This window comes from Acinonyx jubatus, chromosome C1 (genome assembly GCF_027475565.1).
Source record: "Acinonyx jubatus isolate Ajub_Pintada_27869175 chromosome C1, VMU_Ajub_asm_v1.0, whole genome shotgun sequence".
NCBI lineage: Eukaryota > Metazoa > Chordata > Mammalia > Carnivora > Felidae > Acinonyx > Acinonyx jubatus.
The window spans coordinates 180,040,050-180,058,369 of record NC_069381.1 but is presented as its reverse complement, the minus strand read 5'-3'; the positions used below and the strand labels follow the sequence as shown (position 1 = coordinate 180,058,369).

Below are 18,320 nucleotides of genomic sequence, written 5' to 3'. Positions count from 1 at the left end.
CAACAAAAATTTATGCTGTCACAGTTCTGGAGGCAAGAAGTCTGAAATCAGTATCAGTGAGCCAAAATCAAGGTGTGGACAGGGCCACACCTCTGGAGGCCCTGGAGGAGGCCCTCCACCTCCGGAGGAGTCTTCCTCTGGAGACTGTAGGGAAGAATCAGTTACTTTCTTTGAGCTTCTGGTGGTTGCATGCATCCTTGGATTGTGGTCTCAACTCCAGAACAATATTTCCTTTTTTCTTTTTTTTTTTTTTTTTTTGCAACAGGTAGGTTGAATATTAAGTTATACTTTACTGGTCCTTTGAGTATTCAAGTCAAATCAATAAATATCTATTGGTCAGCTATAGTTATCTCTTCCCTTTTCATTAAAATATGACAAGTTATAAATCTTTAGATTAACAATACAAATAGAAATGTAACAAAGCTTAAATTTCAAAAGAACATTATAATAAGCTAAGCTTCAGTTTTACCTAAAGAATTATTAATTCCATAAATATCTGTGATATGTTTGCCTACTGTATATCAGGCATTATGCCAGTGATAAAGACTGAAGAAGCTATGATAAAAAAGACTTGGTGCCTCCTTCAAGGAGCTTAGCCTTGGGAACAGTAAAACATGTGGAAGCAAATCTAGTCATTCTAATTCAACAAAGTAAGAGCTGTTGAAGTGACTAAGTGGTTTCTTTTTCTGAGAAGAAGTAACATTTGAGGTGAATCTTGAAGGTCAGGAATAAGTTCTGAGGGTATGCAAGGCTTAGAGAAGGCATTCCAAGCAGAACCAAAAGCCAAGTTCAAAGGCACTGAAATAGAATTATGGATGATGTTCCCTGGAAAGATCACATGGCTGGAATGGTAGGATTGGGATATATTGAGGGCCTTTGCATAATGGTCAAGAGCTTAGAGTTTATCTTATGAGCATCAAGAAGCCACTAAAGGTGGCTGTGATCTTGTAAGCTTTTACTTATCAGTGTGACCTTGTTTTTCTGTTGCCTCTGCTCCAGGGTCAGTTGCAAAGCCAAAGATACTGCCAGCAACTTCAGACTCTCTGCTGCAAAAGCAGACTGACTACAGAAAAGCTATTTGCAAAGTCCTAAGGAATTGTTTAGCTTTCTATATTTTAGGAAAATTCCTTTACTCCTTTATTATGACCTTGGAGATACTGGCCTGGAATGACAGGGAAATCCAGATTGAGAGAATTTGGTTTATGTCGCAGGCACTGTGTGAATCTAGATATCTGCTTTCCTGCTGTTTCTCCAAGTTGGCTTCAGATCAAGCATCATTATCATGATTTTTACCTTTTGTTTCCTCCATTCCTTCATCTTAGTTAAAGGAGAAGTAGCTTGAACTTAGGGTAGGATTGAAAAGTATGTGCTGGCTGGCCCTTTGTGACTAGCATTTGTTTCTCAGGAAGGCTGGTGCCAGGGAGGAAGATGGCCAGAGGAGGGACCATGGCAGAAGGGAAGGCTGCTGCTGAAGCCCCAGCAGGTGACAAGAAACACCTGATGAAAGCAGAGTTCCTGAGGCCAGGCAGCAAGAGCAATGCTCTTAAGGAAGGATTGCCACCCCACTTGGCCTTTGTCCCCTTCCTGTATTGATCCAGGCTCCTAGAATTGGCTCATACTCTGGTCTTTCAGAGATAAAAGCAGGGGTGCCTAGGTGGCTGTTCGTTAAGCGTCTGGCTCTTGATTTCAGCTCAGGTCATATCTCATTGTTTGCAAGTTTGAGCCCCGAGCTGGGCTCTGTGCTGACATACTTGTGCTCTTGCGCTCTCTCAAAATAAATAAACTTAAAAAAAAAAAAAAGGAAGTAAAAACAACTGTAACTTATTTCAAACAGAGGAAGATTTTTTGTCTTCTTAAACATATGCGTTTAACATTTTTTTTAATCTTTGAGAAAGAGAGAGACAAGCAGAGTGCAAGCAGGGGAGGGGCAGAGAGAGAGGGAGACACAGAATCTGAAGCAGGCTCCAGGCTCTGAGCTGTCAGCAGAGAGCCTGACACAGGGCTCGAACTCACCAACTGCGAGATCATGACCTGAGCCGAAGTCAGATGCTTAACTGACTGAGACACCCAGACACCCCACCCCTTTGACATTCTAAAAGCATTTAAAAACAAAGCAGAGCATAGCAAAGAATTAAAGAGATTTCTGCATGGTGAATGACTAGAGAATTCTGAAGGTCAACTTGATAGAATCAGAGATAATTTATACAATGTCACTAATGCCAGAACGAGACAAAGGGTTAATCGTATTGTGGAGGTGTTGGAGTGTGGAGAATGTCACGGATTTTTTAAAACTAATTTTGTCACCCCTATCTGAATGGAGGAGGGAAGGAGTCCAATTTCATTGGTTTCTGGGCCTTCCCACACCTCTCCAAGGTCTCACAGGATCTGGAAACGGTCTCACAGGCCTCCAGGATGAGACGTGAGGCTTTCTTGTCCCATACAGCATGGGCACCGTGGCTCCCCTGAGCACGCTTCTTCGCTTCTGTTCTGTGTCTGGCAAGAGGCCTGTGCTCCTTCTCCCCTCTTCTCTTTGGTCTTCCTTCAAACTGAAATCTGCCCACTGCCAGAAAAAATAGTCATGATTGCTATGAGCAGAAGCTGCCTGGTTTACTGTATTAATCACATGAGCAACCTTTTCACTATCTTTGAAGTTCTCATCATTAGTGAGGAAGCAGTCAATAGACAATAATTTTCCCTTTCCCTGATTCAGAGTGGGGAAAAGAAAAAGGAGATTAAATTCTTGTCCCTGTTCATTATACAGCTAAAGAGCTATGTCAGCTCTGTCTTTTTCTACCTATTAGAGACCAGAAGGACTTGAAAGGGTTGTATAGTCCAACAGAGATCATCTTAAAACCTCCCGTGCCTCCTACAATATCCTCTTTGTTTAGCATCCTTTCCTTACCCTTCCCGTCACGTTGAATTTATAATCTAAGTTTACAATTTATTCAGCACATGTTTATTGGATTTCTTTTATGTGTGTAGCCCTGTGCTGAGTACGCTATTTTCTCCTCAATTTCTAATAGGGAAATGCCAGTAAAGGTCTGCATTCAGATGCCTCTGGGTGTGGAAGAGTCTTTTGCCTAGAATATTCCAACTGCCAACTTTTATAAATGCCCTGTTTATTGACGAGTCCAAATGGGATCACTTAGACCTGAAACTAATAGTTTGGGAACCTAACCTCCCTCTCTCTAACTCTCTCTTTCTCTCTCTCTCTCTCAAAATAAATAAATAGCTTATTGGAAAAAAAAAAAAAAGGAAGAAGAAGAAGTAAAAACAGCAGTAACATGTTACAAACAGAGGAAGGTCTTTTTTCTTCTTTAAACTACCCAGGGTTTTTTCTCCTCTCCCAACTGAATTCATTGAACAAATACTTGCAAAATATCTACTTAGTGCTATCCTAATACATTCTGGAGAAAATGTCATCATTAGCTTAATCAATAATACATTCTGCTCTTAAAGCAGAGATTTAGGAGCACCTGGGTGGCTCAGTCGGTTAAGCATCCAACTCTTGATTTCAGCTCAGGTCATGATGACATGCTTCATGAGATTGAGCCCCCCATCAGGCTCGGCGCCAACAGCCCCGAGTCTCCTTGGGATTCTCTCTCTCCCTCTCTCTCTGCCCCTTCCCTGCCCATGCTCTCTCTCAAAGTAAATAAACTTTGAATAGCTATAAAAATAAAACAAATTTAAAATTAATAAACAATTAAAAGAATTAAAAATACTAGGGTTTTTCTGATGGGCTCTTTTTTTTCTTTTCTTTTAATTTTTTTTTTTTTAATTTACATCCAAATTAGTTAGCATATAGTGCAACAATGATTTCAGGAGTAGATTCCTTAGTGACCCTTACCCATTTAGCCCATCCCCCCTCCCACAACCCCTCCAGCAACCCTCAATTTGTTCTCCATATTTATGAGTCTCTATGTTTTGTCCCCCTCCCTGTTGTTATATTATTTTTGTTTCCCTTCCCTTATGTTCATCTGTTTTGTCTCCTAAAGTCCTCATATGAGTGAAGTCATATGACATTTGTCTTTCTCTGCCTGACTGATTTCACTTAGCATAATACCCTCCAGTTCCATCCACGTAGTTGCAAATGGCAAGATTTCATTCTTTTTGGTTGCCGAGTAATACTTCATTGTGAATATATACCACATCTTCTTTATCCATTCATCCATCGATGGACGTTTGGGCTCTTTCCATACTTTGGCTATTGTTGATAGTGCTGCTATAAACATGGGGGTGCATGTGTCCCTTCGAAACAGCACACCTGTATCCCTTGGATAAATACCTAGTAGTGCAATTGCTGGGGCATAGGGTAGTTCTATTTTTAGTTCTTTGAGGAAGCTCCATACTATTTTCCAGAGTGGCTGCACCAGCTTGCATTCCCACCAACAATGCAAAAGAGATCCCCTTTCTCCGCATCCTCGCCAACGTCTGTTGTTGCCTGAGTTGTTAATGTTAGCCGTTCTGACAGGCATAAGGTGGTATCTCGTTGTGGTTTTGATTTGTATTTCCCTGATGATGAGTGAAGTTGAGCATGTTTTCATGTGTCGGTTGGCTATCTGGATGTCTTTCTTGGAGAAGTGTCTATTCATGTCTTTTACCCATTTCTTCACTGGATTATTTGCTTTTTGGGTGTTGAGTTTGATAAGTTCTTTATAGATTTTGGATACTAACCCTTTATCTGATATGTCGTTTGCAAATATCTTCTCCCATTCTGTCGGTTGCCTTTTAGTTTTGCTGATTGTTTCCTTCGCTGTGCAGAAGCTTTTCATTTTGATGAGGTCCCAGTAGTTCATTTTTGCTTTTGTTTCCCTTGCCTCCAGAGACGTGTTGAGTAAGAAGTTGCTGCGGCCAAGATCAAAGAGGTTTTTGCCTGCTTTCTCCTCGAGGATTTTGATGGTTTCCTGTCTTACATTGAGGTCTTTCATCCATTTTGAGTTTATTTTTGTGTATGGTGTAAGAAAGCGGTCCAGGCTCATTCTTCTGCATGTCGCTGTCCAGTTTTCCCAGCACCACTTGCTGAAGAGACTGTCTTTATTCCATTGGATATTCTTTCCTGCTTTGTCCAAGATTAGTTGGCCATACGTTTGTGGGTCCATTTCTGGGTTCTCTATTCTGTTCCATTGATCTGAGTGTCTGTCCTTGTGCCAGTGCCATACTGTCTTGATGATTACAGCTTTGTAGTATAGCTTGAAGTCTGGGATTGTGATGTCTCCTGCTTTGGTTTTCTTTTTCAAGATTGCTTTGGCTAGTCAGTGTCTTTTCTGGTTCCATAAAAATTTTAGGATTATTTGTTCTAGCTCTGTGAAGAATGCTGGTGTTACTTTGATAGGGATTGCATTGAATATGTAGATTGTTTTGGGTAGTATCAACATTTTAACAATATTTGTTATTCCTACCCAGGAGCATGGAATCTTTTTCCATTTTTTTGTGTCTTCTTCAATTTCTTTCATAAGCTTTCTACAGTTTTCAGGGTATATATTTTTCACCTCTTTGGTTAGATTTATTCCTAGGTATGTTATGGTTTTTGATGCAATTGTAAATGGGATCGATTCGTTGGTTTCTCTTCCTGTAGCTTCATTGTTGGTAAAAAACACTAGTTTTATTTAAATGTATAATTTTTTTAATGTCTATTTTTGAGAGTGAGAGAGAGAGAGAGACAGTATGTGAGTTGGAGAATGGCAGAAGGAGAGGGAAACACAGATGCTGAAGCAGGCTCCAGGCTCTGAGCTATCAGCACAGAGCCCAATGCAGGGGTCAAACTCAAGAGCCACGAGATCAGGACCTGAGCCAAAGTTGGTCGTTTAACCGAATGAACCACCCAAGCACTCCTATAATTTATTTAAACAATCAGGAAGGCTCCAGTCTTCTTTTTTTTAAAGTTTATTTATTTATTTAAAAATTTTTAAAGTTATTTGTTTATTTTGAGAGACAGAGCAAGTAGTGTAGGGGCAGAGAGAGAGGGAAAAGAGAGAGAATCCCAAGCAGACTCTGCACTGTCAGTGCAGAGCCTGATGCAGGGCTCAAACTTATGAAATGTGAGATCCTGACCTGAGCTGAAATCAAGAGTCAGACACTCAACCAACTGAGCCACCTAGGCTCCCCTGGAAAACTTCAGCCCTTGTGAATAAGATGATAGTATGTGTATGTTACCTTTAGCCCATTTCTCTATTGAAAAACTCTACAGGCATAGTTCATTGTGCTGTGCTTCACTTTATGACACTCCACAGATACTTTGTTTTTTTACAGATTGTAGGTTTGTGGCAACCCTGCATCTACCAAGTCTATCAGTGCCATTTTCCCAACACATTTGTTCACTTTGTGTCTCTGAGTCACATTTTGGTAATTCTCACAATATTTCAAACTTTTTTATTATTATTATATTTGTTATGGTGATCTGTGATCAGTGACCTTTGATGTTCCTATTGTAATTGTTTTGGTATACCACGAACTGCACCCACATGAGAGAGTGAACTCAATAAATGTGTGTATTCTGACTGTTCCACTAACTGGCTATTCTCCTATCTCCTTCTTCTCAGTCTTCCTTATTCCCTGAGACACAACTATATTGAAATTAGGCCAATTAACAATCTACAATGGCCGTTTGTGTTCAAATGGAAGGGTCACATATCTCTCACTTTAAATCTAAAGCTAGAAATGATTAAGCTACGTGAAGATGGCATATTGAAAGCCATAAGCTAGGTTAAGATATGTTCCAGTTGGCCAAGTTATAAAGAAAAGGAGAAGTTCTTGAAGGAAATTAAAAGTACTACTCCGCTGAACACACAAATGATAAGAAAGCAAAACAGCCTTATTGCTAATATGGAGAAAGTTTGAGTGGTCTGGATAGAAGACCAAACCAACCACATTCCCTTAAGCCAAAGCCTGACCCAGAGCAGGGTCCTTACTGTCTACAATTTTATGAAGGCTGAGAGAGTTGAAGAAGCTGAATAGTAAGTTTGAACGTGGTAGAAGTTGGTTCGTGTGGTTTAAGGAAAGAAGCCATCTCCAGAATATAAAAGTGCAGGGTGAAGCAGCAAGGGCTGATGTAGAAGCTGCAGTAAGTTATCCAGAAGATCCAGCTAAGATAATTAATCAAGGTGGTTGCACTAAACATTTTTTAAAATGTAAACTAAATAGCTTTCTATTAGAAGACTATGCTTTCTAGGACTTTCATAGCTAGAGAGAAGTCAATGTCTGGTTTCAAAGCTTCAAAGGACAGGTTGACTCTCTTATTAGGGGCTAATGCAACTGGTGACTTTAAGTTGAAGCCAATGCTCATGGAACATTTTGAAAATCCCAGGACCTTTAAAAATTACGCTACATCTACTCTTCCTGCATTCTATAAATGGACCAAAAAAGCCTGGATGACAGCACATCTGTTTACAAGATGGCTTTCTGAATATTTTAAGCCCACTGTTGATACATACTACGCAGAAAAAAAGCTCCCTTTCAAAATATTGCTGCTCATTGACAATGCACCTGGTTTCCCAAAAGCTCTTATAGAGATGTACCATGAGATTAATGTTGTTTTCATGCCTGCTAATACATCTATTCTGCAGCCAATGGGTCAAGGAAATACCTTTCATAAGGCCATAGCTGCCATAGATAGTGATTTCTCTGATGGATATGGACAAAGTAAATTGAAAACCTTCCTGAAAGAATTCACCATTCTAAATACCATTAAGAACATTCGTGATTCATGGGAAGGGGTCAAAATATTAGCATTCACAGGAATTTGGAAGAAGTTGATTCCATCCCTCATGGTTGACCTTGAGGAGTTCAAGACTTCAGTGGAGGAAGTTATTGCTGATGTGGTGGAAACAGCAGGACTAGAATTAGAAGTGGAGCCTGAAGATGTGACTGGGTTGCTACACTCTCATGATAAAATTTGAGAAGTGGGGGGCGGGGGGGCACCTGGGTGGCTCAGTTGGTTATGCATCCGACTTTGGCTCAGGTCATGATCTCATGGTCTGTGAGTTTGAGCACCACGTCAGACTCTGTACTGACAGCTCAGAACCTGGAGTCTGCTTTGGATTCTGTGTCTCCCTCTCTCTCTGCCCCTCTCCCACTCACAGTCTGTCTGTCTCTCTCTCTCAAAAATAAATAAATATTGGGGCGCCTGGGTGGCTCAGTCAGTTAAGTGTCTGACTTCAGCTCAGGTCATGATCTCACTGTCTGTGGGTTTGAGCCCTGCATCAGGCTCTGTGCTGACAGCTCAGAGCCTGGAGACTGCTTTGGTTTCTGCGTCTCCCTCTCTCTCTGCCCCTCCCCTGCTTGCACTCTGTCTCTGTCTCTCAATTATAAATAAACATTTAAATAAATATATACATAAATAAATAAACGTTTAAAAAAAACTTGAGAAGTGTGTAAAATTCTATCAGGTAGCATCACATGCTGTGGAGAAATCATCAGTTGAAAGAAAGAGTCAATTGATATGATGAAGTTCATTTTAGTCTTATTTTAAGAAACTGCCACAGCCACCCCAAAGTTCAGCAATTACCACCCTGATCAGTCAGTAGCCATCAACATCAAGGCAAGACCTTCCACCAGCAAAAACATGACTCGCTCAAAGTTCAGATGATGGTACCCTTTTTTTCTTCTTTAGCAATAAAGCATTTTTAAATTAAGCCATGTACATTGTTATTTAGACATAATGATCTTGCACACTTAATATACTATAGCATAGTGTAAGTATAACTTTTATATGCACTGAGAAATGAATAAATTCATTTGACTCACTTTCTGGTGGTATTCACTTTATTGTCATGGTCTGGAACCTAACCCACAATATCTCTGAGGTATGCCTGTAAATACTTAATTTAAGAAATGAAAAGGGGGGAAATTAGCTGTGTTTTTATACAAATGGAGATAAAGTTAAAAAACTATTCACAGATAAATGGCTATGAAAATCTATTCTAATTTATTCACTCTTTCCAAATTTAAAAAGTGTATCATCTAAATATTGGGCTCAATGTGCACGGCATTGGGAATATAAGGGTGAGCACTGTCTGAGGAGTTTACAATGTAGTGACTTTGCTGTAATCTCATTAACAATTTAACACTTCAGTATCATTAGGTGCTTTAACTTCAAAGTCCTGGAGTTTTAAGGACAGATGAGGCAATGGAATTCCAGGGTATTCATTTACTCACTTAGCCACTGACATTTAAACAAATTCAAGTCTCTCCCTGGACACCTTCCCTTCCCATCACTCTCGTCTCCAGTTACTTCCTTTTTCTTTCCTCTCTCTCACAGCTAACCTTCTCAAGCACTTGTACCATCCCTCCTCTTCATCTGCTCACTCCTAATCTTTTGCCTGCGTCTACCAGCACTAATGCCCCATGGACCCTTCTCAGCCCTCATTTTACCCAGTTCGTCCTTTCTTAAAACATTTTCCTCTCTTGTTTCAATACCATCCTGGTTTCCCCTACACAAGGGTCTCCTTGTGTAGATTGCTGCATATGGCTGTTCTGTGTAAAAACTTCTCAAAACTCAAGTCCTAGACCTCCTTTTCTCATTTTCTAATTTTTAATTTTATGTTTACTTATTTTTGAGAGAGAGCTAGACAAAGAGCAAGTGAGGAGGGAGCAGAGAGAAAGGGGGACACAGAATCCGAAGCAGGCTCCAGTCTCTTAGCTGTCAGCACAGAGCCAACCCATGAACCATGAGATCACGATCTGAGCCAAAATTGGATGCCTAACTGACTGAGCCACCCAGGCACCCCTCTAATTTTTTAATTTTTACTGAGGTAATCTCATCCACTTATATGCTAGCAACTCCCACATTTACATTTTTTCCCCAGACCTCCCCTCTGAGCTGCAGACCTATGTATCCCACAGTATACTTTCCACTCCTCCACCCCTTGGAGATCTTGTTTTTTTGTTGTTGTTGTTTGGTGTTTTGTTTTGTTTTGTTTTAAGTAGGGGCTTCATGCCCAGCACAGAGCCCAACACAACCTCAGATTAAGACCAGAGCTGAAAGGCTGTCATTCAAAATAGAAGGAGAGATAAAAAAATTTCCCAGACAAACAAACAGTAAAGGAGTTTGGGACCACTAAACCAGCCCTGCAAGAAATGTTAAGGGGGACTTTCTGAGGGGAGAAAAGATGAAAATACATATATAAAAATAAATAAATACCAAAACCAACAAAAGATCAGAAAGGACCAGAGTCCACCACCAGAAACTCCAACTCTACAAGCATCAAATGGCAATAAATTCGTATCTTTCAGTAGTCACTCTAAACATCAATGGACTCAATGCTCCAATCAAAAGACATAGGGTAACAAAATGGATAAGAAAACACGATCCATCTATATGCTGTTTACAAGAGACCCACTTTAGACCTAAAAACACCTTCAGATTGAAAATAAGAGGATAGCGAACCATCTATCATGCTAATGGTCAACAAAAGAAAGCCGGAGTAGCCATACTTATATCAGACAATCTAGACTTTAAAATAAAGACTGTATCAAGTGATGCAGAAGGGCATTATATCATAAGGGGTCTGTAGACCAAGAAGACCTAATAATTGTAAACATTTATGTGTCAAATGTGGTAGCACCCAAATATATAAATCAATTCATCACAAAGAAACTCATCAATAGTAATACCATAATAGTAGGAGACTTCAACACCCCACTCACAGCAATGGACAGATCTGATCAAAAAATCAACAAGGAAACAATGGCTTTGAATAACACACTGGACCAGGTGGACTTAACAGATATATTCAGAACATTTCATCCTAAAGCAGCAGAATATACATTCTTCTCCAGTGCACATGGAACGTTCTCCAGAATAGACCATATACTGGGACAAAAATCAGCCCTAAGTAAGTACAAAAAGATAGAGATCATACCGTGCATATTTTCAGATCACAACACTATGAAACTCGAAATCAACCACAAGAAAAAATTTGGAAAGGTAACAAATACTTGGAGACTGAAGACCATCCTACTAAAGAATGAATGGGCTAACCAAGCAGTTAAAGAGGAAATGAAAAAGTATATGGAAGTCAATGAAAATGATAACACCACAACCCAAAACCTCTGGGACGCAGCAAAGGTGGTCATAAGAGGAAAGTATATAGCAATCCAGACCTTCCTAAAGAAGGAAGAAACATCTCAGATACACAACCTAACCTTATGCCTTAAGGAGCTGGAAAAAGAACAACAAATAAAGCCCCAAACCAGCAGAATACAGGAAATAATAAAGATTAGAGCAGAAATTAATGCTATCGAGACCAAAAAAACCGGTAGAACAGATCAATGAAACCAGAAGCTGGTTCTTTGAAAGAATTAACAAAATTGATAAACCACTAGCCAGCTTGATCAAAAAGAAAAAGTAAAGGACCCAAATAAATAAAACCAAGAATGAAAGAGGAGAGATAACAACCAACACAACAGAAATAAAAACAATAATAAGAGAATATTATGAGCAATTATATGCCAATAAAATGGGAAATCTGGAAGAAATGGACAAATTCCTAGAAACATATACACTACCAAAACTGAAACAGGAAGAACTGGAAAATTTGAACAGACCCATAACCAGTAAGGAAATCGAATTAGTAATCAAAAATCTGCCAAAAAACAAGAGTCCAGGGCCAGATGGCCTACCAGGGGAATTCTACCAAACATTTAAGGAAGAGTTAACACCTATTTTCTTGAAACTGTTCCAAAAAATAGAAAGGGAAGGAAAACTTCCAAACTCTTTCTATGAAGCCAGCATTACCTTGATTCCAAAATCAGAAAGACACCCCTCTAAAAAGGAGAACTATAGACCAGTTTCTCTGATGAACATGGATGCAAAAACCCTCAACAAGATATTAACCAACCAGATCCAACAATACATTAAAAAAATTATTCACCATGACCAAGCGGGATTTATACCTGGGATGCAGGGCTGGTTCAATATCCGCAAAACAATTAATGTGATTCATCACATCAATAAAAGAAAGGACAAGAACCGTATGATCCTTTCAATAGATGCAGAGAAAGCATTTGACAAAATACAGCATCCTTTCTTGATAAAAACCCTCAAGAAAATAGGGATAGAGGAGCATACCTCGAGATCATAAAAGCCATATATGAACAACCCAACGCTAATATCATCCTCAATGGGGAAAAACTGAGAGCTTTCCCCCTAAGGTCAGGAACAAGACAGGGATGTATGCTCTTGCCACTGTTATTCAACATAGTATTGGAGGTCTTAGCCTCTGCAATCAGAAAACACAAAGAAATAAAAGGCATCCAAATCAGCCAGGAGGAGGTCAAACTTTCAGTCTTCGCAGATGACATGATACTCTATATGGAAAGCCCAAAAGATTCCACCCCAAAGCTGCTAAAACTGATCCATGAATTCAGCAAAGTTGCAGGGTATAAAATCAACGCACGGAAATCGGTTGCATTCCTATACACGAACAATGAAGTGACAGAAAGAGAAATCAAGGAATCAATCCCATTTACAATTGCATCAAAAACCATAACATACCTAGGAATAAATCTAACCAAAGAGGTGAAAAATATATACCCTGAAAACTGTAGAAAGCTTATGAAAGAAATTGAAGAAGACACAAAAAAATGGAAAAAGATTCCATGCTCCTGGGTAGGAATAACAAATATTGTTAAAATGTTGATACTACCCAAAACAATCTACATATTCAATGCAATCCCTATCAAAGTAACACCAGCATTCTTCACAGAGCTAGAACAAATAATCCTAAAATTTTTATGGAACCAGAAAAGACCCTGACTAGCCAAAGCAATCTTGAAAAAGAAAACCAAAGCAGGAGACATCACAATCCCAGACTTCAAGCTATACTACAAAGCTGTAATCATCAAGACAGTATGGCACTGGCACAAGGACAGACACTCAGATCAATGGAACAGAATAGAGAACCCAGAAATGGACCCACAAACGTATGGCCAACTAATCTTGGACAAAGCAGGAAAGAATATCCAATGGAATAAAGACAGTCTCTTCAGCAAGTGGTGCTGGGAAAACTGGACAGCGACATGCAGAAGAATGAGCCTGGACCGCTTTCTTACACCATACACAAAAATAAACTCAAAATGGATGAAAGACCTCAATGTAAGACAGGAAACCATCAAAATCCTCGAGGAGAAAGCAGGCAAAAACCTCTTTGATCTTGGCCGCAGCAACTTCTTACTCAACACGTCTCTGGAGGCAAGGGAAACAAAAGCAAAAATGAACTACTGGGACCTCATCAAAATGAAAAGCTTCTGCACAGCGAAGGAAACAATCAGCAAAACTAAAAGGCAACCGACAGAATGGGAGAAGATATTTGCAAACGACATATCAGATAAAGGGTTAGTATCCAAAATCTATAAAGAACTTATCAAACTCAACACCCAAAAAGCAAATAATCCAGTGAAGAAATGGGTAAAAGACATGAATAGACACTTCTCCAAGAAAGACATCCAGATAGCCAACCGACACATGAAAACATGCTCAACTTCACTCATCATCAGGGAAATACAAATCAAAACCACAACGAGATACCACCTTATGCCTGTCAGAACGGCTAACATTAACAACTCAGGCAACAACAGACGTTGGCAAGGATGCGGAGAAAGAGGATCTCTTTTGCATTGTTGGTGGGAATGCAAGCTGGTGCAGCCACTCTGGAAAACAGTATGGAGCTTCCTCAAAGAACTAAAAATAGAACTACCCTATGCCCCAGCAATTGCACTACTAGGTATTTATCCAAGGGATACAGGTGTGCTGTTTCGAAGGGACACATGCACCCCCATGTTTATAGCAGCACTATCAACAATAGCCAAAGTATGGAAAGAGCCCAAACGTCCATCAATGGATGAATGGATAAAGAAGATGTGGTATATATTCACAATGAAGTATTACTCGGCAACCAAAAAGAATGAAATCTTGCCATTTGCAACTACGTGGATGGAACTGGAGGGTATTATGCTAAGTGAAATCAGTCAGGCAGAGAAAGACAAATGTCATATGACTTCACTCATATGAGGACTTTAGGAGACAAAACAGATGAACATAAGGGAAGGGAAACAAAAATAATATAACAACAGGGAGGGGGACAAAACATAGAGACTCATAAATATGGAGAACAAATTGAGGGTTGCTGGAGGGGTTGTGGGAGGGGGGATGGGCTAAATGGGTAAGGGTCACTAAGGAATCTACTCCTGAAATCATCGTTGCACTATATGCTAACTAATTTGGATGTAAATTTAAAAAAATAAAAAATAAAATTTAGAAAAACAAAATAGTGCAAAATATACTTTCAAATAAAATTTAAAGAAAGAAAAAAGAAAAAAAAAAAAGACCTGAGCTAAGATCAGGAGTCGGACACTTGGGGCTCCTGGATGGCTAAATCTGTTAATTAAGCCAGTGACTCTTGATTTTGGTTCGGGTCATGATGTCATGGTCATGAGATCGAGCACCTCCATGGACTCTGACCTGGGTGTGCCGCCTGCCTGAGATTCTCTCTCTCCCTCTACCTCTGCCCTCCCTAGCTCGCACTTGTCTGCATGTGCACACATACTCTCTTTCTCTCTCACACACACACAAAAAAGAGCCAGATGCTTAACTGACTGAGCCACCCAAGGTGTCCCTCCACCCCTTGGAGATCTTAAAGTCTCCTCAAACACAACATGTCCCAAATGGAACTCATGATCTTTGTCGCTCTATGCCAATGTTCGATATCTCAGTGAATCGCCCTGTCATCCATTCAGCTATACAATCCTGATTGTTCTTGAAATTCTCTTCCCCTGAGTTCTGCCTTCCGTAGTATTCAGGACATTGCCAGTACCTTCTAAAATATCTCTCAGATCCAGCCACATCTCTATATCTGTGATGCCATCCTAATCCAATTTAACATCTTCCTGTCTGGATTACTGCAATAGGCACCCAACTGTTCTCTCACATCCCTCTTTTCTAGCTCTATCTGCCCTCACTGCAAGCAGAAAAATCTTTTAAAACTGCAAATCTGAGCAAGCTGTTTGGATACTTAAAACCCTTCAATCAGCATTGCTTGTGGCAGAAAGATCGTGATCTGACAACCTCTCCAACCGCATCTCACAGCACAGTCCCCCCTGTCTTTCTGGCATTGTAATTTATCTTCAGTTGCTCCCATGTGCCATGTTGCTTTCAGCCAGAGTCTTGTTTGAAACTCTAGTCCTTCTGTCTTTGCTAGGTTGCCTAGGTAACTCCTACTCACCCACTAGCTGTAAGGTCACTTCTTCACACAAGCCTTCCCTGACCCCTGAAACTGAATCATATCCCCCTCTGCTACAGTCTCACAGCACCCAGTTTCTCTTCATAGATATTATCATCATTCGTATTTATGCATTTTGTTGTTTAATGATTTGATTAATCTGTCTTGCCCTCTAATGTATTAGTTTAATAAAGGCAGAGCCAATATTTATTATTCTTACCATTTGATCCTCAAAGCCTACTTGAACAGATGGTGACCACACTCATCGTGGTAAGCTTTTCATAATGTAATTGTCAAATCACTATGTGATACACCTGCAACTAATATAATGTTGTATGTCAACTATACCTTAATTAAAAATTTTTTAAATACATAAGGTCATTACATTAAAAAAAAGGCCTATTAGAGTGCCTGGCACATAGTAGGCACTCAATAAAAGTTTGTTGAATTGGGGCACCTGAGTGGCTCAGCCAGTTAAGCATCCGACTTTGGCTCAGGTCGTGATCTCACAGTTCATGGGTTTGAGGCCCATGTCGGGCTCTGTGCTGACAGCTTAGAGCCTGGAGACTGCTTCAGATTCTGTGTCTCCCTCTCTCTCTGCCCCTCCCCTGCTTGTGCTCTGTCTCTTTCTCTCTCTCTCAAAATAAATAAACATTAAAAAAATTTTTTTTAAGTTTGTTGAATTAATTAACAAAGGAATGAATAAATGAAGGTCATTAGTGACTTGCCCAGGATCGATATAGCAAGACAGACCATGGCCAGGTATTCTAAATTTTAGTCCATGTTACTAGCCTTCTCACAAAGACCTTGTCCTCAATTGTTCTGAATTACTGCAACCAAAGCAACTTCACAACTCATGTCCAATTTCTCGACCCTACCATTTTCTAAGGATGGAATTTATGCAGCAAGGAGATGCGATATGTATAGCATTTTTTTTTCCAAGAAATACATGCTATCTTTTTGCTCTATTTTGAAGGGTTTTTTTTTATGATAAACCATGCCGCTATTTAAAACTTGTAAAGCTTTTTGAGATTCTCAGAAGAAATATAAGGCATAGATCACAAAGAACAGTTTTATCTCTTGCAATAGGATTTCCTGTTCAAAAAATGATGTTAATTTGAAAAGCTGATACCTCCAAAAGAGCATTCTATTAGGTGGGTAATCATCATCATATTGCCAGCTGCTGTGTATACCCTTCTCTTAAGAATGAAAAAGTAACAATCCACTTTGTTGTGTACAAGTGCCTTGCGTGTTTTATAAAATCCACATAAAATGGTCAGTGGTTGGAGGAGAGGCTCCTGTATTTATAAGACAAATAAGTTCACTGTCACCCCTGAAGAAACTTGAAGATATGATTCTCAGGGGTGTTTGGTGCCTTGGATGAAAATGGAATCATTATTTTTCAACTTCCCCTGCTCACGTCATTGACTCCCACCTGCAGCCGGTCCATTGGTTATAAGTAGCCATAAATGGCCTTGCAGATTGTAAGCAGGGTAGCCAACCAGGACCAGCAAAGCCAAACTCCTGGTAAGCTTTATTAGCCCTTTCTGTGTATTTCATTTCCATTTCACATTTTGGAGTCAGAGACAATCCATACTTATGCTGATGTGGTGTGAGTCTGTCTGAGATGTGTGTATAAGGTGCATTTCTCAGTTTTTGGTATATCTTTTCTTTTTTCTCCTCCTCCTCCTCCTCCTCCTCCTCCTCCTCCTCCTCCTCTGTTTATTGAGACTGCTATCTTAATACATACGTATGCTTTTTTTTTTTTTAAGACTTGCACTTTCTTTGGAGACAACAAAGTGCATTTTTTTCGAAGATGAAAAAGCGTACTCAGACTTTCTGGGTTGTATTCATAATTGCTTTGCTCATCACTGTATAATGTTATCATCATAGACTCCTTTAAGCTAATAAACTGGATTTGGGGGTCTTCATTTGCAAATAAACATGGGGAAAAAAGAGGGCTGCAAAATCCAGGTGCACCAATATACTATTTTTTCCTCCCTGTCTCTCTTTAAAAATGTTTCCTCTTTCTCTTTTTACTTTCGCCCTCCCTTCTCTCCTCCTCCCTCTTCCTTCACCTTCCTCCTACCCCTCCAACTCCTCCTTCTTCTTTTCTTTCCTTCTTGTCTCTCAGACCATTGATATCTCCCTGATCCTGCCTTCCACTCAGCTTCGTTCCACCATGCCCAAAGCACTCCTGCTGCTGTGTGCTGTCCTGGTGCTACTTGGGCTTGTGCCTGGAGCCACAGTGAGAAACGGAGAGAAATGGAAGCCGCTCAACAATCCCCGGAACAGAGAGCTGGTAAGAGCATACCCTGGGGCATGCTGGGCTGCAGGGTGAAATTGGCACCTCTCTGGAGTTATGCACACTGCACTCTGTTGGAGCACGGTGGTGAGGAGGCTACCAAGTGCCAAGGCGATTCCTGCCGAGAAATCTGGTCAAGGGCTTTGCTACCCTAGTAGCTGGTATCCTATTGTTCTTCTGCCCAATTTATATCTGTCCTGTAAGGAGAAGCAAATTTATATATAGAAATGATTTTATGTACACACGACACCTTACATTTGTAAATGATCGTACGTACACATTGACTTTATAGCCTGTATTTCTCACACATATACAAAATCAAGAGTATCGTGGGGAATTGATTTTTGCATAGCTCAGACTGAACTGATAATAAAATCAATTCTCATATGACCAACACGTGCAAAACTCAATTACAAAAACTGAAAGTTGACCTGCATTCTTTTCAATTTACCAAGCATTCTTTTCTTTATTTTTTTTTAAGATTTATTTTTAAGTAATCTCTACACCCAACGTGGGGCTCAGTACCACATCCCTGAGACCAAGAGTTACACTCTCTACCAACTGAGTCAGCCAGTTGCTCCCCAAGCATTATTTTCAAGATAAATCTATCTAGGAAATAGAATTCAAAACATCAGTAAAAATTCTCTTTTGAAAATATGCCAAATACAATAAACATGCTGACATTACTATTTCAAAAAATAGTTTCCCTAAAGAAAATGATGTGAAATATGACAGTATAGGGTTAAAACAACCAAGCAGCCCTTTGCAAGCTTCTATGTATCCATTTTATAAAGGAAAAC

At 39.8% G+C, this 18,320-nt stretch overlaps 1 protein-coding gene across 3 annotated transcripts in view; it reads left to right on the top strand.

The window, feature by feature from the left end:
- The window catches only part of CC1H2orf66 (chromosome C1 C2orf66 homolog), a 39,479-nt gene that overhangs the window by 17,509 nt on the left and 3,650 nt on the right, over window positions 1-18,320 (top strand). The window contains exon 3 of one of the 3 annotated variants that reach the window (XM_027054119.2): window positions 17,386-17,517. In XM_027054119.2, the coding sequence (XP_026909920.1) occupies window positions 17,386-17,517 (132 nt within the window). Of the gene's footprint in view, window positions 1-8,868; window positions 17,518-18,320 lie in introns of those variants that run through there. The other 2 variants (XR_008295505.1, XM_027054112.2) reach the window with 2 other exon arrangements.